This window comes from Accipiter gentilis, chromosome 2 (assembly GCF_929443795.1).
Source record: "Accipiter gentilis chromosome 2, bAccGen1.1, whole genome shotgun sequence".
Taxonomy (NCBI): domain Eukaryota; kingdom Metazoa; phylum Chordata; class Aves; order Accipitriformes; family Accipitridae; genus Astur; species Astur gentilis.
In genome coordinates, this window is record NC_064881.1 from 52037917 (window position 1) to 52065576 (window position 27660).

Consider the following 27660-nt stretch of genomic DNA (forward strand, 5'->3'; position numbering starts at 1 on the left):
CCTGGTAAGCGCATTTATAAAGTGATTTCCCATCCTCATTATTCTGTCAATGGCATTTCACACTGTAGCTACTTTAATGTAGCATTTTATCACTTGTCCTGAGGGCTGCTGACAGCTGCCAATTTCAAGGCTTCATTCCAATCTTAATTTTCTTCTTTTCCTTTTATTTTTTTGCCCCTCCCCCCCTGTTTTCCTTTATTTCCGAGGTCTGTGAGGCTGTGGGAAGAAAGGGGAGTTAGGTGAGTGCAACGAACAGTGATGATTTCCTCTCCCTTTTAACACAGAGACATTATAATCCCATAACGTGAAGTTGCTTTACCAAGGAAAAGTTAAACTTCAGGGAAGTGTAGCTGCATTTCAGTTGGCTATTAGACGTTTCACTTTCTCCTGATAAATTCTCCGTTAATGTTACTGGGTTTACATTTCCCTGCTCCCTTGCTGTGCAAAAATTGGATTGTTCATCTCCCAGGGAAAGTACTTTGCATTTTTGCTTGCTGTGATCCTCCTGCCATCCAGAATTACCTAAATCAAACCAGAATAGGCTACAATCCAGCTCATGCCACAGGAGAACAGGAATTTTACCCAAGGAATTATACACACATATTAGCCCGTCTTGAGACAGTTCCCTTCTTGCCACAACATTTCTATTTCCATCCAAAGAAACCACCACCGACATGAAGGAGGAAGAACTGAATAGTTTGTTTTCACCAAAAGAATGGGACCCCAACCTGATCCTATGGAAGCTGACAGCCACATTTCAATTCATTTCAGAAAGCTTCTCCCCACACTACCTCTCTCCCCCAAAATAGAAATATCCAGACACAAGCTTGTTTTCCAGAGGCCACAAAGAGCTATTTCACTGTTACAGCAGTAATGTTTTGCAGCCCTCTGAGCAGCAAGCAAGAGCTACAGGAGGAAAGAAGCCACAAGGTTAAACCCTTCACTGGGGCTAAATATTTTTTGTTGTCGTCTCAGACTGAGCTTTGCTCGTGCCTTAATGGTAACTCCTGCTTTGCTCAATGGCCCAACAAAGAGACTTGTAAATAGCAAGACAGCATCACCACCAGGAGCCTTTGTAAGACTTAGAAGATTATAAAAATTTAATCCTCTGGGGAGGTGGGACCACAGCATGCATCCAGGGTTGGTGTAAATGTGCTGCACACTATGCAAGTGAATGATACACAGAGGCTGCACTTTGCACCAGGTAGTAGATATTATTCATATAGACTGGTTTGCTGACACTGTCCTACAACAGCTCTGCCAAATCCAGGTGCAAGGGCAGGAGCAGGGGTGCCACTTTTGTGTATGGGTTTCCCTCTTTGACACTCCACTTGGAAATTATATCTAGGTCTCTCCTGTATATCTCCCAGACTTCGGATATACATACATTCTTCAGATGTGCAAATGGAGAGATCGATCTTTTATTTGCTGAAGTGAACTCTGCAAGTCCTTTAGGTTGCAAGTCTTTTAGACATCAAAGCCACAGTAGGAAAATATGTTTGTCAGCTCTAGAAATCTTAGCCTGATTTAAGATACTGTCGCTAGTTTGCAAGGTCATATCAAAGGATGTGTTGCGTCATTCTCCAACAAAGAATAGGAATTTAATCCTAAGGTGGGCCAACCATTCTGTTACTCACATTTTCACTTAGTTTTCCTAAACTGTGAAAATAAATTTCTTCCGGTCCTCAATTAACATTAGATTCAATTATTGTTTTTTTCAATAGAATTGATTTTCTTCCCATTTTATTGCTGGAACATACTGTCACGTTGGAGAAAGGGCAACTTGCCAAAATATTACTTAGATAACCCTGGCCTGCCTAAATGGAAAGCTTTTCATTTGTTCAATTAAAAGTAAGCATCAAAATCAGGACATTGTTTTTCTTTAACTTCATTATCCAGACTGATGGCTTATAAATGCATTTACTCATGCAGTCATCAGTCCATGATTAGCAAGAGAATACTATTCCTCTTCCCTCTAACTACAGAAGACCCATCACAATGAAACTGACAGGGTAAATCAAACAATGCTGATATTAAAATACTATGCCACACTCTTAAGAATAAGCAGAAAATGAAAAGGTTAAGATTGGTCTCTGAAAAACAACTACCTAAAGATGCAAGATCAAATTACAAAAGCTTCAGGTGACAAAAACTTCTTAACTTAGACCCAAAGTGAGAAGGTGATTTACGAGATGGGGGTGACAGAAGCAGGGACACAGCACCACCATTCAAAGAAAAAGAAACAAATCCACAAAAACAGTGTTTTGTCCAAACAGTCTGGTCAAGAAGAAAACCATAGCTATCAGTTATTATGGGGGTATGTCAGAGCTTGTGAGCTAAACAGCACTTCTAGTAAATGAAGAGAAACAGGCTGATCACGGGTCAGCTCATGGTAGAACAGATGTCTAAAATCACATTGGATAAACTATGTTCTAAAAGTGTCTTCCCAAGATTATTTTGAGTCCTTAAGGTCAGGCAGGGACATCTACATCCTGGAAACCTACAGCTAGGGAAGAGGTACCTTGCTGTCCTGTTTTCAGCCAGGATAGAGTTAATTTTCTTCCTAGTAGCTGGTATAGTGTTCTGGTTTGGGTTCAGTATGAGAAGAATGTTGATAACACTGATGTTTTTACTTGTTGATAAATAATGTTTAGACTAAGTCAAGGATTTTTCAGCCTCTCATGCCCAGCCAGCAATAAAGCTGGAGGGGCACAAGAAGTTGGGAGGGGACACAGCCGGGACAGCTGACCCAAACTGGCCAACGGGGTATTCCAGACCATGGGACACCATGCCCAGTATATAAACCAGGGGAGTTGAGAGGGGACATAGCCAGGACAGCTGACCCAAACTGGCCAACGGGGTATTCCAGACCATGGGACACCATGCCCAGTATATAAACCAGGGGAGTTGAGAGGGGACATAGCCAGGACAGCTGACCCAAACTGGCCAACGGGGTATTCCAGACCATGGGACACCATGCCCAGTATATAAACCGGGGGAGTTGGCCTGGGGGGCATCACTGCTCGGGAACTAACTGGGCATCGGTCGGTGAGTGGTGAGCAATTGTGCATCACTTGTTTTGTATATTCCAATCCTTTTATGATTATGATTGTTGTCATTTTATTATTGTTATTATTATCATTATTAGTTTCTTCCTTTCCATTCTATTAAACTATTTTTATCTCAACCCACGAGTTTTACTTTTTTTTCTGATTCTTTCCCCATCCCACTGGGTGGGGGGGAAGTGAGTGAGCGGCTGCGTGGTGCTTAGTTGCTGACTGGGGTTAAAAAATGACACTTGCTCTGAGTGACAAGAAGTTCTAATGACCTGCAGTATCCAACAGCTGACTTGCTAACAGGAACATCTAATCTCTATTTAAGAACAACGCCTGTTGCAGATTGCCGGTTACAAATAACTGAGCTTTACAAAAAGTCTTGGTCGTTTGAATGATGAATAGAGTAATAAAACCTTACACATCGTGGTAAAATGGCTAAAACAGAATAAAACAACAAAACACATGCAAGGCTTTGATAGCCTGGTCCTTGTAAGGAAAATCACAGCTCACTTATCCCTTGCAATTCTTTAAATGAGTCAATAGCTCAGTGGAAATGAAAAAGAAACTGTAAACCAGTTAGTTTAATTATTTTTCAGATTGTAAAGGTCTGTGATGTTGTCACTCCTGAGGTGACTACAGAAGGTAACTACTATGGAATGAGGTACAAAACAATGTCAAGTGCAAAAGCAGGTCAGGAGAAAGAAGAAGGAAAAAAAAACAACAACAAAACAAAAATCAAAAAAACAACCCAAACCCAAAAGTAGGCCAGTTTTCATCATGACAAAAGGTTAACAGTCAGCTGCCTCCAGGCATTTTGTTGGATGCCATGTTGTTAAATATATTTATAAGTGCTCCAGCAAGGAGAATCAGTGGTGGAAGGGAAAAAAACAACAAGAAATCCTAAAAAACAAGACCAAAAAATCTCAATCTGTCATCATGATGATCCTGCAAATTCCATGTTAACATGAAACCTCTATTCAGGTGCAGAAGACTGTAACCTTTGGTCAGCCCCCTTGGGGCAAAAATCTGATCTAAAACTATCAACGAACCCAGGACCACTTGCACAGCCTCGTCGGGAGGGTGCATAGGTGGAATAGGCATTGCTATCCAAGCACACACGACACTACGTGCGTTACAGGTCAAGCCACTGACTACCCTGGGTCCTCTTCCAAAATCATCAGGCAAGCTTTGAGACTGGAGGATGGAAAAACCTACAAAGAAAAATGAAACATGGAGCTGAGTCAGTAACTGGCTGTCCAGTGAGAAGCAGGTTGTCTCCAGAACCTGGGGAGAACCTGGCTAATCATAACCAGGTCTCAAAATACCCTAAGAGGTGGCCAGGTCCAACAAGACTGAATTTGGGCAGCTCAGCACGGACCTTGTGGGACAGGCCAGCTGGATGGTAAAGCCAGATTGCACCCAGAGTGCAATGCCCAGTGTGTAGGGCAGCGAGGGAACAGTTGTCTAGAAAAGACGGAATAACGAATAACGGAGACCTGGTACACAAAAGATGTAGCAGTCAACCACTGGGGGCAATGCGCAGGGCAGAAACAGACTGTACTTCTGCAGTCAGGCTTGGCAAGACTGGAAAGGGCTGTTACAAACATCAGAAAGACTTATGCACTTTCAATAATATGACAGTGAATGATGCTCGACACTGATGAATGCAAGTGTAAGAGGGGAAAATTAAAATGGCTCGTACAGCTCATGTGATTCTACATTTGGCATGCGAGTTCAACAGACAGACTTGAGCAGCCCGAGGAAAACTGCTGCTCAATGCAACGATGCCTTCCAAAATAGCAAACAAGATATTAGGAAGCACAATGAACCGGGCAATAAATAACACAAGGTTGCCAGTCTGGCACCACTTCCCAGCTCCAGCCTCACTTAGAAGGAAAGGACTAATTCATCTCCGTGCTAATGCAATACGGTCAGTGAGTGCCAGCGCCTTTGTTGTAGACGGGAACAATGTGGCAGAGGCAGGTGGCACTTCGGTGGCATTCCTGCCCTCGGATCTCAGAGGACGGGGTCCTGCCTAACCTTGTTTGCAGGTCACCGAACATCAGAGAGCCTGCAGTACAAAGCCATCTGCTCAGCCACCCCCTCGGCTCAACCCGCCACAACGCGGTGCCGTCCTGACGCCCACGGAGAAAAACCCACCTGTGAAACAAAGCGCTGGCTTCTCACAGCTCTTCCAAAGCTATTGTGGCAGTCTTTTTGATGGCACACAACAATAGATGCTCTAACTTCACAAGCAATGGGGAAAAAAAGATTAGCGAGAGGTATTAATATAATAGTGTTTAACCCAAACCTCACCGCTCCCACACAGAGTGCTGCAAAATTAATACCACTGTTTCAGGGGAAATGGAGGGATGGAGAAAAGAAAAGAAAGCTCAGACAGAGATAGATTTGAAGCCAAGACTGTTCACCATGGTGTAACAACTGCATGCATCTTGTAGGGACGCACTGGTGCCCTGGGGACATCAGAACTGTAAAAATGCATGATACGGCACTCACCCCAATTAGGAGGTGATGATGGAACCAGAAAAATGCTCCATCTGACTGCTTTCCCCCTCCGAAACAAACATCCAGGGTAAAGTACCAGTGTCACAGACATGGGACTGGGACAACAGGGAAGGACCGCTGCGCCCTGAGATATAGGGGGGATAACATGGTACCTTGAGGAAGGGACAAGGAGAGAAAAATGTTGAAAGACGATCTAGTGCGGCAGGATCTGTTTGAGTGTGGTTGTAAAATACCTTGTGCTTCTGCAAAAACACTCAGGGGAGAGGAGAGCTGTGCATGAAAGAAATGCTGTTCACGCTTTTCTTTGGAGGTGTTTGAAAGTCATTCAAAATGAGACACCAGTTCATTTACAGCTTGTAGAAATCAGCATTGAAGTCAGTTGATCTATAACACTTTCCAGTAGCTGGGATCTATCCTATAAGCAAATTAGCTCACTCACCAAATTCCTAAAGTGTGTTTGGGGGAAGATGACCTGTATTTAACACCCACTGATTTAGGAGAGACTGTCCTTGGGTCTCTTTCCTACGAGGTGACATCTCAGAAGAAGTAATAATCTTTCTACTGTGGTCCAAATAAAAGGAAGGAAGTTCCTCTAAATCTTAATAGGTGAGTTGTAAAAAGTTGTGACATTCAGCAGCACCCGGAGTTAAATGGGAAGACTCAGGACTAAAAGACGCAGAGTCCTTAATCCTTAGATAGGGAGACAGGTGACTGGTAGAGAAACGCACAGCTAGTTCCCTGTTTGCATTTAAAGCTCTTTATTCACTGGCTCAGCAATTCCTCCGTGGCATTTATTTTTAATGCTTTATTTTTGCAATTTGACTTTCTAATGACAACACCTGAAGTCACCTTCCTTAACCCTTCACAGTGATATAAATTAGAAAGAACAACAGAGGAAACAACTGAAGGAACACGGCTTATCCCTGTCGGACCTCAGTAGGAGATTACTCCCTCTTAAGCAATCAGCACCAATGTGCAAAGGTGCAAGGCTTCCTATTATATCCCCAGACACCCTCAGGGTGGGACGACCTAATCCCAAAAGTCCTCGCACCCCAACACTGAGACTTATATTCATAAGCATGAGCTGAAATCAGGGAGACAGAGAAGTCATGGGGTTTGCTCTTAATTCTTTTGCCTCTTTTTATTGTTCAGCTGCAGTTAGCAAGGAACAAAGAGGAAAGAGAGAAATGCCTCCTATGACAACCAAAATGCTCCAGAGAGCATCTTTTTCATCTTTAGGGCTATTTTAAAGGATAAAGCCAAATGCAGGGACTGATGCTAACTGAGTGCCTTTTGGCCCCGGCTGCTGGCAGCACCTGCTAATCAAATCAGGTTGAAGAGCAGAAATTTGCATGGCAGTGTTTATAGGGACTCTAGAAATGAGACTAAATATGACATTCTGCTAAATGATTGCAGATCTAGACATCCTTCACTTTCCCTCATTACTAGTCTCCCACCTTCCCTTCAGTATCACTCCCCACGGCCCATGCAAAAAATCCCAAGAATAAAAAGGCACTTCTGCTCTCATCTGAGTTTTGCCAAGAAAGACCCAAATTCCTGAAAACCACAGGGATGGAGATGCTCCAGGAGTATTTGTTCTGTAAGTTTTGGGCAATGGGGATAGCGCATGGGTTACTTTGTGCAACCCCCTTCTGCTGCAATGATCGGCTCCAGCCAGTTTCTTGGCTGAGACCAAGCCACCAAATTAATTTAATGCCTGGCAAATTGAAGCTTTCCAAAAGCACTTTGGTTCACCAGAAACCTGGTCAGCACAGTGGACAGAGAAACTGAAAAGATTCACAGTTCCTCAAAACATCTGAATTTGTGGCCAATCCCTAAAACCAGCCAGGCAAAGAGACAGTAACTGCTTTCCTCAAAAATTTGTCTCGCACATTAAGACGAGATTTTTCTTACATGAGAAAATAGCAGTCGTCTTCTTAAAGAGAGTGCAAGAGCTCTCAGCACCGGCTGAGATTTAAAATTGTTCCTCCTCATCATTGCCAGATATCTGGGCTCCCATCATTTCCAGGGGAGAAAGGTGTCTGCCAAGAAGCTCGACAGGAGCAAAACGCCCCTGTATGTACACGGGCTTTGAACACAGACCCCTTTTGTGAATGCAGCCAGCAGCAGACCATCATTCATAAAATCAGCATACGCTAATCGAAGTCTCTAGCACTCAGCTCTGAGGCTGTACCTGAATCCTCCGTGAACATCTATCTGTCGGTCCCAGGGCACTCAGGAGATCGTTCTTCTTTTAAGAGCTTAGCAGGACATTGTCTGACAAAGCCGACACTCCTGTAAGTTTCCCCCCAGGTGTGTTTTATGTGTACAAGTATCGGAGCAGCTCTTTTCCTCCCTGCCCTCCCTCCTATAGCCTCATCTTCAGATCTCAAGATTTTTCAGAGGGCAAGAAGTTATCTCTGTCTTTGACAGCGCAATCTGCTATGCGCTCTCGGAGAGACGGGCTGCTATTTAGCTTCTCTTGATAAAGTCATGATATCATGGGCGAAACTTCAGAGCACAGCAAGCTCCCTCTGTAGGGGAGATCTGCCTTCAGTTACAAATGATGATTAGCATTTTCCTTGAGCTTCATCCAAGCTGGATAGATGACAGTGTGTTTTGTGAACAGGAGCACGTTCCATCTGCCTAGTAATTCAAATAAGGGGAGAAAAATTAAAAGCCAAATACACCAGATCTTGTATTTGGATCTCTCATCACAGCACACTCTGAAGGGAATTCGGCACGGAAGTACAGAACAAGCAGCTTTTTAATCCTGGCACTGATGCTGACTCTTTCCCGGGTCTTAGACAAGGCATTTACATTTCTATGGAGCTCCACTGGCAGAGAAACAATCCATAATGTCTCAGTTTCCCCAGCTGTGAAATGGGGATAGGAGCACAGTAAGAAATCTGCAGCAGCTTTGATCCCTCGTGGGCTGCACGGGCAAGAACTGACAAGGAAAGATGGGACTCGGGAACTTTTGCTCAAAAAAATCACCAGCACCAAAGGCAAAGTTAAAGCTAAGTAAATGTTTATTGCTGTAGCAGCGCTGCCAGCTGCAGATACATGGAGAGAAGGAAGTCTTAGACATTCAAGAGAATGCTCATAGTGATCCAGAAAAGTCCATTTAGTCCCTGATGGCTCAGTAGAAGATGTTGAGAGTAGCATTACAAAAAACTGGCTGGATACGTTTCGATCTTTGACCCAAAACCTGTCCATCTCCCATCCTTCAACAGTGATCCCTCACCTCTAAATTGGAAGATAATTCAACTTTGTTCTTTATATCAAGAAAAGGCCACATTGTCAAAAAAATGTGGATTTTGATCCCTACATGAGCAAATGGATGTTTTAAAGCATTAGTTTCCAGTTCCCTTCCTAAATAAAGCAACTAAACTTCCAGTACGTGGCTGACCCCACCACATCTATATTCCACTTGCTGTTGGAGAAGACAGATTTCAATTCTTCTGAAAATGTGACCCTGTTGAAAGTGCTTAAACCCTCTGCATCAATAGTCCCCTCTTTTGCTCATAATGGACTTCCAATGGACTTCCAATATGTAATGGAAATGCACAGGGGAGAACACAGCATCAACCCAGGTGCTTGTATGTTTATTACGTTTCCAGAGAGGGAAGGAATATTCAAAAACTATTGTGTTTTCCATTTGAGGTTTATCATCTCAGGCTAAACCATGTGTTTCTACAAGTTTTATGAGACTAGCAACACCCTACTGAGCACTAGGAATGTTTTTGTCGGCCCTTGACTTATTCAGACTTCTCAGGCAACTTTTATGCTATCCATTCTTTGCTTCTTTTCTCTACTTGACTAATGAATTAATAAACATGGTAAGAAAGCAATGATTCCAACATACTCTGTTGGGATCTATTCCTCAAAAAGGAATACTGCTCAGGAGAGAAAGTGTTTAAAGAAGTGCTCAGCAAGGATGCATCTATTTGAGCTAATCCAGCACGTTCAATAGTGATAGCACCATACTAGCAGTCTGCTGAATCTTGGTTAATATATCTCTCCCCTTAGTAAATAAGGACTTCTGGTGAGCTTGATGCATGGGAGTGTGATTTTTGTGTCAGCTGGGGGCACAGATAGAGCAAGTTCATTCTGGTTTGTGAAGGACACACAAGAGATGCTTGGAGTACCGTGGGGGAGAAAGTTGCACAAGAGGCACAGTCCCTTACAACTATGATTTAGCAAAAGGGACAAAAATGGAAACAATGCACATAATACCTTAGGAAGGAAGGACAATGTGGCAGTGTTTCAGTGTCCTTTAAAAGTACACAGAGACCCACAACCAACAAACATCAGCTTATAAATACCCAGCTTCTGGTCTTGCATTCAGAACATTCCCAGAGCCTAATCTAACCCCATTTCTATTCACCTCTAATCCCTATTTCCCTTCCTTATATAAACAGACTCTAAGCAACAGTTTATGCAGAAATGCCTACTCTTAAGATATCTGCATCTGGTCAGGTGAATGCCACCATGAGGCATCCACCCTTTTCTCTCCACATCTACACTTTCGGGTATTTCTTTAACGGTCTATAGACCCAACGGCTCTGTTTGCATGACCAGCGAAGGGCAGCTCCAACGGTTACTCGTACGATCAGCATCATTATCCACACTCATTGCAAACATGTCAGTGCAGACTCAGGACCAGCCAGAGCATACGGACACATTGTCCATGGGATGTCCACAGAGTAACGCCGTTGATGTGACACGGACCCACTGGGCAGGGGGCCACCTCAGAGGGCTACTCTGCCAGGGAGGTGCAGACATAGGCATGGACGCTGCCCTGAACACCAGCCTTTGCTGACTTCTACCCATCCACCTGGTGGAGAAAAGGATGCTGACACCCTAATATCTGAACTATTCTCCCAAATAAATGACAAATGTGGTGTGAAAAGGGAAGAAAAGCATGAACCCCTGCCTGAGGTGGCAATAAATGGAAGAGGAGGGAGAATGAGAATGACTTGTGACCTCACACAGGCCAGGATTGAAGCAAGGTTAACACATGAACTTTTGGTAGCCCTCAGTGGTGCAGTCAGAGGAGATGGAGAGATAATGGGATCACAGGATCACAGGATAATTCAGGCTAGAAGGAACCACAGGAGAGCCCTAGTCCAGCCTCTCACTCACAGCATGACCAACTATTAGGTCAGACCATGTTGTTCAGGGGTCTCGCTAAAAATTTGCATTGAAAAAAAAAAAAAAAAAATTACATTAAAATTTGCATTTCTCCATAACACCTGGGTGAGTCTTAACAGTGTTTCTGCCTCAAGTGTGATGTCTGGTAGCCTCAACACAAAGGGGAACAGAACACTTCAATGCAGGGAAGGAAATGACAACCAGAGGAGATGCACTGGGTAGACAGATGGTGAACAGGGTGGTGGGGAAATACAGTTCTATAACATCCTCTTTTATAAAGAAGCAATCAAAAGTATTGAAGAATACCTGAAGAAGATGAGCCTGCATAGTGCAGAGGGCATAAACTAACACTGTCTTTGGCAATAGCCTCTAAAATTCGACATTCATTGTTAACACTGTTACAATTGTCTGTGATTTTCAGTCTAATTTCTGTGAGGATATGGGAGAATATTATTGTCAAAGCTAATTTAGAAAGAACCAGGCACCTTTTGGTAAATAGGAGGGAACATGAACTGGTCTTGCTGTGAAATGTAGATTTCAATCACCTTCTCCGTGATCTCTTCCCTTGTTATCTCTGTAGGGTCTTTTCAATACACTTTGTTCACCCTCCTCTCTCCCGAGCTGTTCAGGGAGGGCTGACTCCCTCTCCAGCCAGCGGGGTCTTGATGGGATGCTCCAGGGCTTTGCCACATGAGCTTTTATCTATTCATAACATAAGACTAACCTGTTGTTATTCTCTCCACCTAGACTGGGGAAAATGATGATTTCCTTACCAAAAAGAAATAAAAAAGAAACCACAGCACTCAATCCAGGAAGGCAAGAAGTCAAATCTGCAGTAACAGCTCTTGAGAGCACTGCTAGGGGAACCTGGCTGATTGATCTACATTATTATTAATTAGCACCAGAGAACTAGAGAGTGAACTGCTCTAACCTAAGTAATAGGTGAGAGTGGTAATTCCCCTTTCGGGCAGCAAATCACATCCACATAAAAAGCTGTATCGATGAGGCATACGATGTTTGTACTGTCTGTGCTAACAGACATAGGAGCAAGATATTACCTTTATTGAGAGAGTCATCATCTGGCAACAAAATAAAAATAAGCAAAACTGCAGTAAATGGAGAAGGAAAGCAACACATCCTTTTAACAAAGGAAATATTAACACTTAAGCGAGAGGATTTGCAGAAGAAACACTATTTCACCACAAGCACTAGAGATCTCTCTCCGGCTCTCTACCTTATCTATGTACCTTGACAGTCAATATACAAGTCTTTAACTCGGCTCAATTTCGGTGGAGATATATATGCAGATGCGTCTGCCTAAAATTCAGATTATTAGCAAATAATGTGTGTCAGCACTATTTTCTCCTTCTGCAGAGGAAATACTTCACTTTTACTAGGTGCTCAAGTCCATCCTTATTCAGCAAAGCTCTTAAGACATACATAAGTGATCTGCTGAATCAAGGCTTTCATTACTAGCTGCTTCATGCAAACTCACTGAAAGCAAGAGTGCATGAAGAAAAGGGTTTAGGGCAAGACTCTCTGACACTAACAGTCTTTGGATAAGGTGCTGGCAATCTAAGTCAGAAAAGGAAAATTATCTTTAGCACACAGTGGAAACCTCTCCAATTTAGTTAAATTACTTCGTTACCCACAGTATTGTCATAAGGTTACACCTGAGACATAAGAAATGTCTAGGGCTAAAAATAAATGTTATGTATTCCTGAATCCTCTCTGTCTTGCAAAGTGAGATCCTAAGTTGTACACACATCCCTGATGAAATACTGATTGCAAAAATACGCAAGCTCTAATCATTTCTGTGAGGAAAGGAAGAAATACAGTTTTAGCCATCCAATAAGAAAAAGTTTGGACTTTTTGCAAGTAGTCCTAGCAAAAATGATGTGTGAGCAGAAAGGAGATGATGAGAGAATTTTTGCAATGTATTACCCAGTGGTATTTCATCTCTTGCCTCTGTGTCTGGATGTATTGGGTTTATGGGCAAGATGGATGTATACCGATATACTTATAACAGTAGCATTTAATAAACAGTGGAAACGGAAAGAGAAGGAAATACAGCAAGAACTCTCTGTCGGTGCATGTGACTTTTGTGTTTGCTATTTTAGCGTGTAACTGCCACTTATACGATTCTCCAGGTTGTTACTGAGTTGTCATACTCCGTGGGCTGCAGCAGGGAAAGGATCCTGACTCCTCAGCCATTTCGTATGCATTGGTGGGACGCCACACTGTGCGAGGCTGGCAGAACTGACTGGCTATGTTCACATTGCAGAACACTTCACTTGGATCTCCTCTGGGTCCCATGAATTGCCCCTTTAGCCCAGAATTGTAATCTTATATTTGTTTTCTCTGTGCAAGTTGGTAGATATCATAAGAGACTTGGGTCACAGCTTGTTGGAGCAATTTTCTTCTGTCATGACAGTGAAACTCCTCTAGTATAATGATGTTCTGGGCTCTAGGACATGATAAAAAAAGTATATGGTACTCTCAGGCAGCACTGGGAACTGTTCTGGATGGAAAAAGCCGAACTTAAGGTAATATGTAATTACGCTGGCTTTCTGGAGAAGACCAAGAAGCAGATTATCTCTCAGTTGCTCTGGAAAGAACTAAGTCTGTACCTGCACTGGCAAGTATTGCAGAGCAGCAGGCACAGATGTACAGAGAGAAACAGCCGGTGCTGGGGACCCAATATCCAAAGTATCCATGAAATTTTAATTCACACTAGCTCCAGCCTGTTCCTGTACACTGATTGTCTAGTATTGGTCAGAGTCCATGAGGTGGATGCTTGCAATACATCTTTTAACGGAGTTTCATCCCACATGAATTTAATTTGTGAGCTCCGAGAGTGCTCTGAGAAGTGAACTAAAACACAATATGTGAGTGCAACTACGTGATTCTCACCGAAATAAGAGCCAGGGAGTGTGCTCAGGTGGCCAAGAAGGCTGATAGCATCCTGGCTTGTATCAGAAATAGTGTGGCCAGCAGGAGCAGGGAGGTGATCGTCCTCCTGTACTCAGCACTGGTGAGGCCGCTCCTCAACTCCTGTGTTCAGTTTTGGGCCCCTCACTACAGGAAAGACATGGAGGTGCTGGAGCGTGTCCAAAGAGCAACAAAGCTGGTGAAAGGTCTAGAGCACAAGTCCTGTGAGGAGCGGCTGAGGGAACTGGGGTTGTTTAGCCTGGAGAAAAGGAGGCTGAGGGGAGACCTTATCGCCCTCTACACCTACCTGAAAGGAGGTGTCAGTCTCTTTTCCCAAGGAACAAGTAATAGGACCAGAGGAAACGGCCTCAAGTTGCGCCAGGGGAAGTTCAGATCGGATATAAGGAAAAATGTCTTCCCCAAAAGGGTTGTCAAGCACTGGAACAGGCTGCCCAGGGAAGTGGTTGAGTCACCACCCCAGGAGGTATTTCAAAGACACTTAGGGACACAGTTTAGTGGTGGACTTGGTAGTGTTAGGTTAATGGTTGGACTCCATGACCGTAAGGGTCTTTTCCTAGCTAAATGATTCTATGATTCTATTCTATGATTCTAAAACTGTTTTTCTCATAGAAGCCAGAACATTTGAATGTTTTTCAGCAAGCAGACTTGCCCCACAAAGAAGCCTGGAAGTTAATAGCACATGTTTAATGACGATGCTTGAGAGAGCATCACCTGGAGTGAAACAAGGAGTGAGTCAAAATGAGACTGAAAACACAAAAACAGCACTGGCCCCTTCAGGGCAGAGCCTCTGAAACTCCCTTTTCAGTGGTGACTGGCACGATGCTGGCAGTTTGAAGGCAACGTGTTAAGGATGTGGAGATTGCCTATGAAGGTTTTGACGTGAAGGCAGATAATTGCGGTTTGGAGCAATGCGTAAGTTGTGGAGGCCACAGTGGGACAGAGAGGGGAGGCACGGGCAAATCAATATGCAATGAAAACAGTCACTGCATGCGTCTGCTGGGACCGACTGCTTTTTGTTCTCAGTACTTGCTAAGGCTTCTCCACATTTTCAAAGAGGCCAGCTGCTTTTTCACATATCACTTATTTTGCCCTCCGGCTTGCACAGTTTCCCCAGAATTTACCCTTAATTCACCTTACTCCTCCTCTTCCCTAAATTTCAGTGAAGAATAAAGGAAATTTTTGTGATCAAATCATCAAATCAATAGGGCTGCAGCTGTACACGGACATGGAAGATGCCTGTTCTCAGACGCTAAAAGTACAGGTCGGCACTTCATTGCATCCACATCATTGAGTCCCCTTACCCTCTGAACAGGGTGGCTGCATCGAAACTGCTTATGGAGAACATGTTAACTCTCAAACTGTGTCAATATTTAGGCTAGCACTGGCTAATCTGGGTCAAAAGTGTGCCAGGGTGTGCTCTAACAATTTAGAAGTTTAATGAGTCAGTTCTAGTGCCCTCAATAATTTACTGGTGTAGAAATTATCTAGAAATTTTCCATCAGCACTTGTAACCTCTGAATTGAATCCATGGGGCTTTTTACACATTTCTTCTGTTCAGCTTTGGTACAACACCAAGATTCTGTATACGGTCTGCTGCTGTAGGAGAAAGGAACTAACAAATGGGAAATTATTGAGAATAAAGCACTGAAGTGACTGAAAAGCAAGGGAGACTGACTTGTGGAGAGGAGGATAACTGTTAGCATTTGAGGAGTTTAAAGGCCAAAGGGGAAGAAGAATTATTTGCAGGGTCCAGCAGAATTTTGCTAGGTGTAAAGAGCCGAGAATGAGAAAGGGATCTTTAGCAAGAACAGAGGGAAGCATTTCATCAACACTGAAGCCTGCTGGACCGTGAAATAGTCTCCTGAAATAAATGGTGGCAGTCCTACAGCTCGGGTCATTTTAAATTAGACTGGCCAAAATACTTGAACGGATTCTTTAGGGAACAACTCAATATTGAGTCCCAGGGATGGCCATGTCAACCTCGCAGGCAGCTCTGCCACTCATGATAATTAGGCTCCACCATGCTGCCATGAAAAGAGTGCTGTTTGACACTCACGCAGCACCAGATCTCTCACTTACGGTGCTTGTCATGATATCGTGTTATTTATACATTACTCTGAGTTGAAAAGTCGCCGTGAAGAAGCAGGCAGAGCCCTCATAAGTCAAAACTCTGGACTATTGAAGCTGATGAAAAATATAAAATAGCTTGCATTAAACCTTCTAAACTGCTAGCATCAGTGAGACATTTTACTGAAAATACCCCTCAGCAAGAAATGATACGCAGTAATGAGTGAACTAGGAACATGTTTGAACTAACAAACACACTCTGACAGACTCTGTGGGGCTTTTTTTGTTTTATTTTTATTGTATTTCATTTTCTATCTGCTTATAAATGCTTGACTGACAGGCATGGAGGCTGGCATTATCACTTCAAAACAGATAGGGAATGAACATCAACATTTCTCAACACCGACCCAAAGAGAACTACCTTTCCTAAAAATAAAAGCAATTCCCTGACACCTGTTGCCACACCCTGTCCAACTCTTCTTTTTTTGCCAAGAGACGCATCAGCTAAAATGAAGCTCTGTTGACGTGTTTTGCTTTCTTCAGGATATACTCAACTGATGATTAGAAATTGGATGGAGGTATTATTGCCATATATTCACTTGCCAAAATTTAGCAAAGCATCACCAGGCAGCATTGGCTGTCATGCTCTGATGACCATATATTACTGGAGAAAACTGTCCACCTTCTCACTTCAGCCAATAACGCCTGAGTTCTGCAGAAATACAAAAAAGAAAGAAATAGAGATCTGTGGAAATAACCCCAGGGAACAGGGTGGATCCTTCTTGCTATTTACTGTGTCTTCTGACCGAAATCAGGAAGGAACACGCTAAACAACTTATTCTCCCAATGCCCTCTGAGGTGTAGGATGAAGCTTTCAGTCTCGTTTTATAGGTAAGTGACTTAAGATCAGTACGATCAGTGCCCAAGGCACACAAGGAATTGACGGCAGGGTAGACACTTGAACTAGTTTTTCCAAATGCTTTCCCAGCACCCTTCCACTGGGGGACTCTCCACAGCTGCACAGGCATCTGTAACTGATCGTCTCCAGTTTGCAATGTTTGGTAACCGCAATTATCTGTATAAACTGACTGGCATCTGCTGTTTTTCAGGGTTGAGAGGTGATGTGGTTAGTCCTGGTAGTGTCAGGTTTGGCCAAAATGGGCAGCTGCCTACCTCTCTGGACTGAGCTCTCATTGCTGCTGCTCCTCCTGTAGGGGCAGAGAGAAAAAAGGGGTGTAGGGAAGTCAGGATAGATGAAGTGAGCCTTGCTGTTTCAGGGACAACTGTTCCCGATACCAGGAGTAAGCCCTGCTCTCCAAATCTGCCCTTTCCCTGGTCTACTTCTGTCTCAGTTATTCCCCACTCTTCATGGTAGGAGAACGCCCACTGCTGGGTAAGCAGCCCGCAAGGCACAGGAGTGGGATGGAAGACTGCTATAAGAAAGGAAAGGATTGTGGAGGAGGTGGGATGGCCTGGTGGTGACTCCAAGGAAATGGTGGTAGGGTCTGGGAGGGCTTTGTCTCATCTTCCTTTCTTATCACCTCTGGAGAAGCTGTCTGCACGGGGAGGATCACTGGAGGCTTTCTGAATCAATATGGCATTTAGCATCTTTCTTTTTTTTTTTTTTTAGGTCTTTCCAGTCTCCAGATGAAATTCTGAAGTTCTCCATTCAATGGTTATCCATTTCTTCTCAAAGTTTTATCTCCTTCCATTTTTCACATGACCACAGGTGCCAATGAAAGGCACGGTATGCTAAATTATATATATTTGCTATGACAGAGCTTGTGCCAGCACTGAGCACTGACAATGCACATTACAGTTCAGCTCATGTATTTCTGATGGCACATTTTACAGTGCTATATATAAAGTTGTTATGGCATCTATTATTCACTGCCAATACAGTTCAAGTTAAAATAGGTTTTATATAACAGTTCAAAGCAATATTTTAAGAAATAACACTTGTGTCAAGGCTCCTGTGTCCTACCAGATTTTGACATTTCCAAGTAATAAAGATCTTTATCCAAAAGTAAGGTTTTGGCGAGACATCTCCCTTGCAGACTTCTCTATTTTTAATCTGCAAGCAATAGCAAAAGAAGCACATTTAAATAAAATGAACAGCCAGCTGAACTTTTGACATGGCTGTTATCTTTCTAGGTGGAAACTGTGAACGCTGAAAAGTGCCTCAAGGGATGTTCATGACAGAGAACAATGTCCCATTAACCTGAACCTCTGAAGAGATTCTGGAGATGTGGAAAACACACAAGTGGGAAAGAGTCATTGGAACATTAAGAAGATGTCTATTATGGGCACAATTTTATATCTGTTTTTCAGGACACAAGACAGGAGGAGAATTTATTTCCTCATTTCTTTAGCAATAAAAAGGTTTTATATCTGTTCTTGCAAAAAGGGAAAATTCAATGTCTCTTAAAAAAAGGGCCCATTACTGGTACCAGCACGGTGAGCTTCTCCAAAGTTGTGACTAATCAGTGTGGCCCAGAAGATACGATGTTCTGTGCTGCTTAAGATCTACATGTTTCTGGTCCAAGGTATGCAGAAACGTAAAAATCCCAGCAAGATCAATCTACTTGCATAAGATAAGTTTTGCACAGCTCTATTCTTCATTCTGGTCCCCAAAGAGCAAAGGAGAACAAATGCTGTACGTCAATGTGGCAATAAATTTAGTTTATTAGTTGTGTTTGACAGTTAGGGATAATGTTTCCTTTTAATCTTCTTGGTTACTTCATGGTTTTGAAATCATACTGGAAAAAAGTTGTAAGGGTGACTATGAGCTCAGTGAGTCCCTTCTCTGTCTACCCACAACTTCTAATGAAATCAGGGAAGTTTTAACGTGGAAGATGAGTACTTTCACAAGAAATATGTTCAAGTGGGTCAACAAACAGAAAAACAAAACCCAGTGAAAATGATGATTTAAAAGCACCATCTGCTTATTCAAATACAGCTGGGGAGAAGTATGATGCAGTCCAAAAATCCATTTCATTTTCATTATATTTCTTTCAAAAGAGATGTTAAATAAAATACAATTGGTCCTAAATGTTTTTCTCCTGAGGAGCAATGTTCAAGCTACATTTGAAATAATGCTTGTGGAATGCAGTCCTCCTTACAGGCTGAACATGGATCTCGGATAGAAAAGCAAAATGTATGCAGGAGATGGGGAACAAACAGGTAAAAAGAAAGTGCACACATTCTTGGGAAGCAGAAGGCTGAACAACATTAACTGCTTAAGTTGAATAAGTTATTAACTGCAGAAGTTAAATAAGATATTCCGAGGTAAAATGATATTAGGCAGAAAGGTTTACAGGATCTACCAAATCAATAGATACGCAACCTGCATGATACGTGAGTGTTGTATTTATTTAGAAGTTATGTAGGGCTGGGACTGGATTCACTTCACTTGCCTGAATTACCCCACCATGGCCACGTGCTCCAGTGTGGCATGATGCAGAGATATCAGATTGTGGCACAGAAATGGGATTTAACCAGCAAAATAAAGATCTCTCTAAGGAGACATGACTAAATCTCTTGATTTTCCAAAGTTGGCATGCTTGAGGCTGGCTTGGGGTTTATCATTCTCCACTGCCAAAGGGGAAAACACTAAATGTGTTCTTTTTATGGGGAAGACGGGGGACAACATAAAGAAGGAAAGAAAAAGGCAGTGACTATATTTCAGACAAAAGGATCGCAACAATATCCTTTGTGTCCACAACACCGTTTCGGAAATACCTTTGCTGCCATCCTTCTTGAACATCAAACTGCAGGAACATCCCCAAATACGCATTTTCTTGTAACAAAGTTTCCTAGAGTTTGTCCTGGTGGACACAAAGACATTCCTCAAGCATGAAAGGACAATTCACACCCAAGGATACCCAGTGTGAGAATATTTTTTAACAATTTAATCCCTAGTAATGCACACAAGCCCACAAAGCTCTATCATCTCTATTCAGGAAACCGTAACGGAAATTAGACATACAGTAACCTCAACCGACTCCTGTAAAAATATCAAAATTTCTTACTTACAGTGTTGAATCATATGTAGCTATCACTGTTTGCAAACAGAGGTCAAAGCCTCAAAGCACCAGTCTACAGCAGGAACATTTGTCCCCTTTTTGCACTGTTAACTCAATCACAATTCCTGCTATACCACAACAAAAATCTATTCTGATAAAATTAGCTGAATCCAATTAAAGGACAAAGTATAGTCCTTAATTAAATGTTCTGATTATTCTGAAGCCCTCTTTTTTTTTGGTTCGTCTTGAGTTTAGGCCTGTAAAGCATACAAATTAGAAAGATTTAAAATGTTTTGGTTTTACTCATTTATTGCTTAAATTTGAGTAACAAGAGTTTCCCAGAAGCATAAAAAGAGAAGTATAAAAAGAAAAATGTGGGATGTTTAACTTATTCAGACCTCTTTTTGTTCCTTTTTTTCATATTTTATTTATAGCACTTCTAAAAAAAAGGGAATAAAAATAGTATGTCTTCTTTTAACTACATTAAGAACATTCAAATACTTTGATAAAGCAAAAATATTGAATTATTTGAGAAAGTTAACAAGTTATTTCCTTTCATCTACCTATTATTCTCTCTAATGGTAAAGCTGAATATTTTCTGTCTGTGACAAATTCCAGTTTCAAGTTTGCATGCACCAAGAAAGTTGTTTTGCTGCAGAACCAAGCTCAATTAAACTATCTCACTACCAACTCTGTTATGGAAGACTCACTGAAAAAAACCCCAACAAACATTAGCCCATGAGAATGAATTGATTCTTGTTATTTCATTACAGGTCATATGGATTACTAATTCTTCCTTCTGCCACTGATTTCCATTTTTAGAAACACTTGATAATCTCTCCCACTTTTAATGATACTGTACTGGCAGGAATGTAAATCAGCATTTCTTTCATCATGTTAAGCAACGCACAACACAAGGGATCTGCACTTCCAGCTCACAAGCCCACGAAGGGAGAAGGTTACTGACCTCAATCTGCTGAATGGCCTCTTCCCGCTGACGGATGGCCTCCAGATCCTCTTCTGTGATTTCTGAGAGCAAGGCTTGATCCTGGCTCTGGTTCTGCCACATGCCATCTCCTCCGTTAAAGATCTTCTCATCATCAGGTAGGTCAGAGAAGGGGGCCCTCGGGCTCTGCTGAGATGGGAGAACGGAAAAAAAGCAAAGGGAGTGTAAGTGTTGTCCAGTTTTAAACAGCCTTCTTATGGGAAAAGAAAATATTAATATAATAGATCACGTAAACAGTGGTGAAAAGGTGAAGAGTAAGCTACATGAAAGGAAACATATCGAGTCTCGAAAGAAGTGTTAGGACCTGAAGCCAGATTTCCTGAGCTACATTTGAGCCGCAGCAACCAAAATAAATTTTCCAACAGTTCTGACAGAACAAAACATTTACATGCATCTGAAAAAATGGCACATTTCCCTTGTTGATTTTCCTGCAAATTCTTCTGGAATTAGATACTTTCTCAGGCAGACATAAAGCCTATGCATTTGTCTTGATGACTTTATGATCCAACTTGCAACGTTCAACATAACAAAGTATCCTACCTTGTCTGCTTAAGAGATAAACTAAATACAGCTAAAAAAAAGGGAAAATCATTATATTAATGTGACTTCAGAGTCATCAGTTTGTGCTACTCACAGTTACACGGTATTCATTCTATAGACTGTATCTGATTTGCTGACACATCAGATACCATTTTCTAGGTAGCTAAATATTCATACTGCCTTTGGGAGCTGTGCCTGTATTCAGATCCCGACTTTAAGAGCCTGTTCATGATCCAGCTGCACCTACACTGCAGGCAGGGGCAGAGGTTTAACAGGGTCTTCTCCTTCCAGCCTTTAGCTTCTGTGCCCATAGAGATGTTCGGTTCAGCCTAGACCGGGCTCCGAGAATGAACGGACCCAAGCTTGGTTTGGAGAATCGGGAGGCTACGTTGAAGTTCTAAACTAATAGGCACAGCTGAAGACTCCAATCCTACAACCGCATGAGTATTTCACTTCAAACAATGCACATGGTCCTTTAAACTGCCCTCGAGCTGAGCTTTGACTCCTAATCAAAACTTACAATAAAAAAGCAATCCAAGCGCTTCTGAAAGAAGAAAAGGCAGTCGCTACAGCGCATTCTTGACCTAAATGTCCCCAAAGTCTCTGAAAGCTACGGGAGAAAACAAGCACAAGAATTCAGGGGGTTGTTCAGTTCTCTGAATCTGGGCTTATCTGAAGCAGAAACCTTGGGGCTTTTCAATGATTTCTGCCTGAGAAATAAAGGCCTTTGCTGTCTTGCTGTGGCTGAGTTTTCAAAGATCTGTAATGCCCTGAATTCCCACAGGGTGACCAAGAAGCAAGGCCATCGGCACTGGCCAGAAGGGCACAGAAGGATGGGAGAACTGGAAGGACTAGGAGGACTGAACTGGAAGTTGCAGTGGAAACAATGTCAAATCACAACGGCAAGATTGAGAAGCCTAACCAAGTATGCATGAGGGAGGCATGGGAATGAGAAAAAAAAGAAGTCACTTATAATGTGTTTTACTTCTTGTTTTTTTGCTTAGAGATAAGGAGGTGTAGAAAAAATGGGTAATATTTAACTCTTGCAATCACATTTAGACACTCTAGCTGGCTAGATTTTGAAGAATATCAAGCATCTGGAAATGCTTATTTAACGCTTTAACTCTTCTTTAATTCTTTAAAAAGTGTATAATTTCTGCATTTAGAAACAAAAGAATTTTTGCAGTTGCATAAACCTAGACTTTGTCTTACAAAATTAATTCATTATTATTATCACCATCATCTAGCTGCAGACAAGGAAAATTATACAATGTGATGAAGGGAGTGGGGTGATGGAAGAAGCAGAGGCATACAGAAAAGTCGGCAGCAAAAAATGAAGCATCTTTACAAAAATATAAACAGAATTATTAAAAACTTTGACATTAATGTCATACTTTGTTTCACCTTCTGCTTCCTTGGGATCTGTTATCTACAGAGAAAGGGTGTGTTACAGGAAGAAAATCATCATTTAAAATTAGGTTAAAAATTCATTTACACTTTAAAAGACACATTTTAATAGGATTAAGATACTCTGGGGGTGTTTTATTCACTAATTATTACGTGCCTTGGACACTAACTTACCTGGTAGAGTGTTTCAGTGCCAAAAGCATGTATTAATGGACTCAAGAAAAAAACCCTTGGGGTATTCTAATGCCTCATTTATAGTGACAGAGGTGTCCTCTCATCTCCACCAGTGGCCTAACCATGACATGCGGAGGCAGTTATACCGCACAACACTAAGTAGGCTGGAAGAGCCCAAGCCTCTGCCCTCTGAAGCCACAGGAAAGCAGCGATCTAATGAAATTCTTGTACTACGGTCACAGCAAGGACACTGTGCCACGGACCTGGCACATGAATGGCCACTTAAAGCCATGCTTTCCTACGCAGATACGCATTTCAGTTGGAAGATAATAAATTCACAAGTTTTCAAATGTTTTCTCTTCTGATGTGGAAGCACAGGATTAACAGGAGAGCTGGCAATACAGCAACCAACTTTCCAAATTATATTAGTCCACGTAATACCACAGTTGTATCACAAATATGCTTGATCTTGGCCTGTGTCAACTCCGTTAGTCATCCCCACTTGTTGGTCCTGGTATCTGTAAGTAACTTGCGCCCCCCAAATAATCCAGTTAGATAGTGCAATGCAGGTGCTGCTGCTCAGTCATCTCTTACAAAAGCCAGCTATCCCTGTGTTTAAATAGATAATGGTCTAGACACAGATGTTTTTCTCTAAACAAAGTAGTGGCTTAAGTTAATTTCAGAGCTGCTGAAGGCAATTACATGAGTTTTTATCCTTAACATCTTTTGAGAAAATCAAACCACGGCTGCTGAATGAGTGAGTAAATCAGAAAACAACAGGATGCAGGGGGGCTGAAATTGCCTCCCAGACATAAAAATGGCTCCATAGTAACATTAAATATAGTCACCATGACCTGCTATCAGGATACGTATGGTGGCTGGCTGTGCTAACAAATTAAAAGTGATTTTGTGTTTGTTGATGGTACAGAGCCCCTCATTTCTGTGATAAAGCGAACGAATCCTAGATTCAAAAGTGTGAAGAAATCTAATGACACTTAATACTTCTGACTGAAAACTGCTTATAGCTTGGTTCATCAGTTGTCTCTGTTCCCTTTTGAGTTGTGCTCATTGCCATGTCTGACAAAATATTTTATTTATAGCAAGAAAAGATACGATGGAGGGCACTCTCTGAGCCTCCGCAGATAAAGTTCCTTTTGAAAATGCACTGGAAGGGGCCATAACTCCCTATACAGGCATTTCCACACTAAATTTGATTTAGTGCCAAATTTTATGCCCCGTGAATCTCTGTGTAATTTTCTGTTGGATTCCCTTTCATAAATTGTTAATTGGATGTGTTTGAAGTTGTTCTTTTGTTGAAATTTGCCTATGGCAGATTTTTGTCAAGATGTATCTATAAACCAAACTCTGCCTGTGAAAAAAAAGATAGGAGAGAAAAAGTTGACTATATCTGATATGCTCAGTAGTTGTTTTAAAATTAAATTCTTAGGACTGAGGGTCATACTATGCTGTTATTCATCACATCTGAAAAATTATGCCCAGGCACAACATTTTTTCTGTTGGATAAGATCTTTTCACTAGGATAAAATCGTTGCTGCTTACAACTACACTTTTTTATCAGATTTATTCTACCAATGGGGAGATGCTATATGCAGCTGCCAGTAGAGAAAAGGAGAAAAAAAAAAAGAAAAAAAAAAAAAAGGTTTTATCTGGATGGTGGCAACTTCTGCCAGTATCTGTACTTTACCAGCAGTAAAATCTTTGCATCAGAAGTTGCGTGTCTGAGACCCCTCCAGAGATGACCCCCTCGCAGCCCTGTGCCTGCCTCACTCCCTCTTTGTATATTAGAAGGGACAGAAAAGGAGCATTAACACACCCAAGTTCTTCTCCCTGTACACAGCAATATCACAAGTCTTACAACCCATGTCACAAAAAATCACCAAGCAAGGGATTGAAATGACCTCTCTTCTAGTTCCCATAAGGTCTTTATTCCACCCAGAAGCAGAAATATAATAGAACATCAACCAGCCTTCACGGTTTATCTCCAGAGATTTAGGGAATCTCCTGTAGCAGCAAGATGTGTGCTGGTACCGTCTCAGTCCTGTAGCTCCCTTTTACATCTCTAACTTTAACGATGCCATTTCTGATTGCTCATTACAAGGTTGTTCCCTTATCAGAAATTAAGGACACAAACTGTTGACTGGTGATGGATGAGAAATGGCTCTTACTGCCAGTGAAATGTTTCGTGATTTCAAAGGAAAATTTCTTTTCCAGACCTCATCAAAACCTGAAGATATAGAGAAAAATTATACGACAAAGAGGGAGACACACACATACACTCCCTCCAGCTCAGGTTAGTTACAAGTCAGATAATTAAGGTGCCCAATGTCAGCTGCAATACGATGGGCCTCTCACAGTCTCTCCAAAAAGAACTGTAAAAGTCCATGTAAATAATTCAGATTTAGTGGAGCTGGATTTACAGACTCTCTCCACCAGATGAATGACATACTACTGGGACAGGAGGAGGAAGGGCTGAGGAAGACATTCACGCACTTCTACCTTTAACTTTGGTGTGAAGGCAGTTGAAAAGGAGACTTACGTGAGCTCAGTGCCTGAAATTAGACAATGCGAACCCCTTTCTACACCATCTCCATCCACTCCAACTTCAGCCCGGAGTTGTGTCCTGGAGAGGAGGGTTTCATTTCTGACCGTGTGTGAAAACATGGGAAGAGGATACAGACGGAGTATCTTAGGATGGATGTGACGGAGCTGTTGGTACCGTCAAAGTGGGGAAGGTGGATCTCCTAACTGGACTGAAAAGCTAATTCTGGAGACTAAGAAGGAACACAAGTTCCTTCTTTTCTGACTGTTTCTGCACTCACATGCACATTTCAAGCCTTTAGAGCTGTCCTCGTCACCACTTGGCTGTAAGACACTTGAGACTGCCTTTGATATGCACAGCACGGTTCACAAATTCACTGTTACCTCCCAATTTATATGAGCACAGGTAAAAGAAGTCTCGCTCACATAAGCTAATTTTGTACTACGTACTGCAGCTTGTTCCAAGGAAATCTTCTGCAACCATGAAAAGAAGAGTATTTTAGAGGTCTTACATGACTCAGGTAGTAAAGCAAGGAAGGCTGCTCCGTCTTCTCCAATCTCCAGAAGCCTTCTCCACCTCTAGCAGGGATACAGCCAGCTCAAGCAGTAATCAACACACCTCCCACACCTCCTGCAAACTATCACATCTCCTTGGGTAACATTTTGGCTCTGGCTTTCAAACAAAATGCAAATGCAGAGATGTTTATCTCTTGCTTTATAGTATGTATAGACATATAAACAGCCAGGCTACACTTTATGAGGATATCCTATTCTCACTAGCATCCAAGCTTAGAGATTCACGTTTTATTGCATGTAGAATAATGAGGCCGGAGTGCCTGCATTAAAGATCAATAAAATACTTTACATGGAGGGCCACTGTGCAGAATACTGCTGTAGTTATGCTGCCTGCCTGTGCCTCACTCATTTTTAATAGCACGTTGGCACTGAAAGCTGTCCAGGACAAAAATGGCACGGAGCAGCCAGTTTGGCCTGCCTATCTACGACGTACAGCTAGGTTAAGAAGACAGATAAATCGGATTAGATGATCTTTCTCAAACCATGCTTCCAAAACAACTAACCTTGCAGACTCAATGAGATTTAGAGCTGTATCTCGCCAAGCAAAAGCCCAAAGCAATTACAGGTAGAAAGGCCTCAGGCAGGCACAGAACAAGCAGCCTGGGACTTCTAAATCTTTTAGAGGAGTGAAATAGTGATATTACAACTTTGCATTATCTTTCACACAGAAGATCGCAGCAGTGATTGGTAATCTGAGCTCTGTTATCTTACGGCAATCACAAATTAACCATTGCTTGCTCTTCCTTTTCACTCAAACATGGGTGCCTTTAAAACTACCGTAACAAGGACAACTTTTAAGTAGAATATTTTCAATCTTTCCTGCATGCACCACTAACATGGGCAAATACAGAAATCCGTTCAGCATTTTCTTCAAGTTATGTAAATTTGATTACCCTGCACCAATGTAGCATGAGAAAAAACAGTATGGGGAAATTAGCATAAAGGGAAGGGTTGAAGTGCATTTTTATTTAAATTAACTAGAATCTCTCATGTGTTTCTGTCTTCATTCTTGATCAAGTTGTTTACTTTTGAATGATGTAAACCTGAAATTGAGCAAGAAAATCACCATTTCTACCAGCTTCCTGCTACGGAATCTGCAAGAAATTAGTAATTTTAGGGAAAATGTAATAGCAGAAACTATTTCACTACTTCGCTTTTCAACATTTATAAATTTAATTGTTCAAGTGTCTGCAGTCATGAAGACTAAGAAAATCCATTTAGTTTCCTGGAACTAGAAGAGACTTAGTAACAGAGTACCTAGTTCACACCTCCTACTGTTTTTTTCGTCTTTATTTTTCCTTTAAGACTTTATTACTTCACCAAATTCATTCTGAGCAATCCTGACCTCATCACCTAAGGCTGCTCTAGTTCAGAGTCGATCTTACTGAACTCGGGGTGAGAGAATTAAATGACATGTCTTTGGTAGATGAAAAAAAAAAGAAAATAAGCCAGGGGCCTGAGGTTTAGCTCTCTGATAACCAATGTGCTTTTAAGAAGCACAGCATATTTTCACCCCAAGGTGAAGACCAAATTTAGGAGGAATGCCCTTCCTACCAGGCTTAGATGGTGGGGTTGAAACTGATATTTTGCTCATGGAGATCATCAGCTTCTAGGG

General features: G+C 42.0%; 1 protein-coding gene across 18 annotated transcripts in view; it reads right to left on the reverse strand.

Annotated features, from left to right (window-relative positions):
• The window catches only part of TSNARE1 (t-SNARE domain containing 1), a 485628-nt gene that overhangs the window by 208677 nt on the left and 249291 nt on the right, over positions 1–27660 (reverse strand). For 17 of the 18 annotated variants that reach the window (XM_049828098.1, XM_049828073.1, XM_049828090.1 and 14 more), the window contains one exon: positions 20751–20918. In XM_049828098.1, coding sequence (XP_049684055.1) covers positions 20751–20918 — 168 coding nt within the window. The remainder of the gene's footprint in view (positions 1–20750; positions 20919–27660) is intronic. The other variant, XM_049828105.1, reaches the window with a different exon arrangement.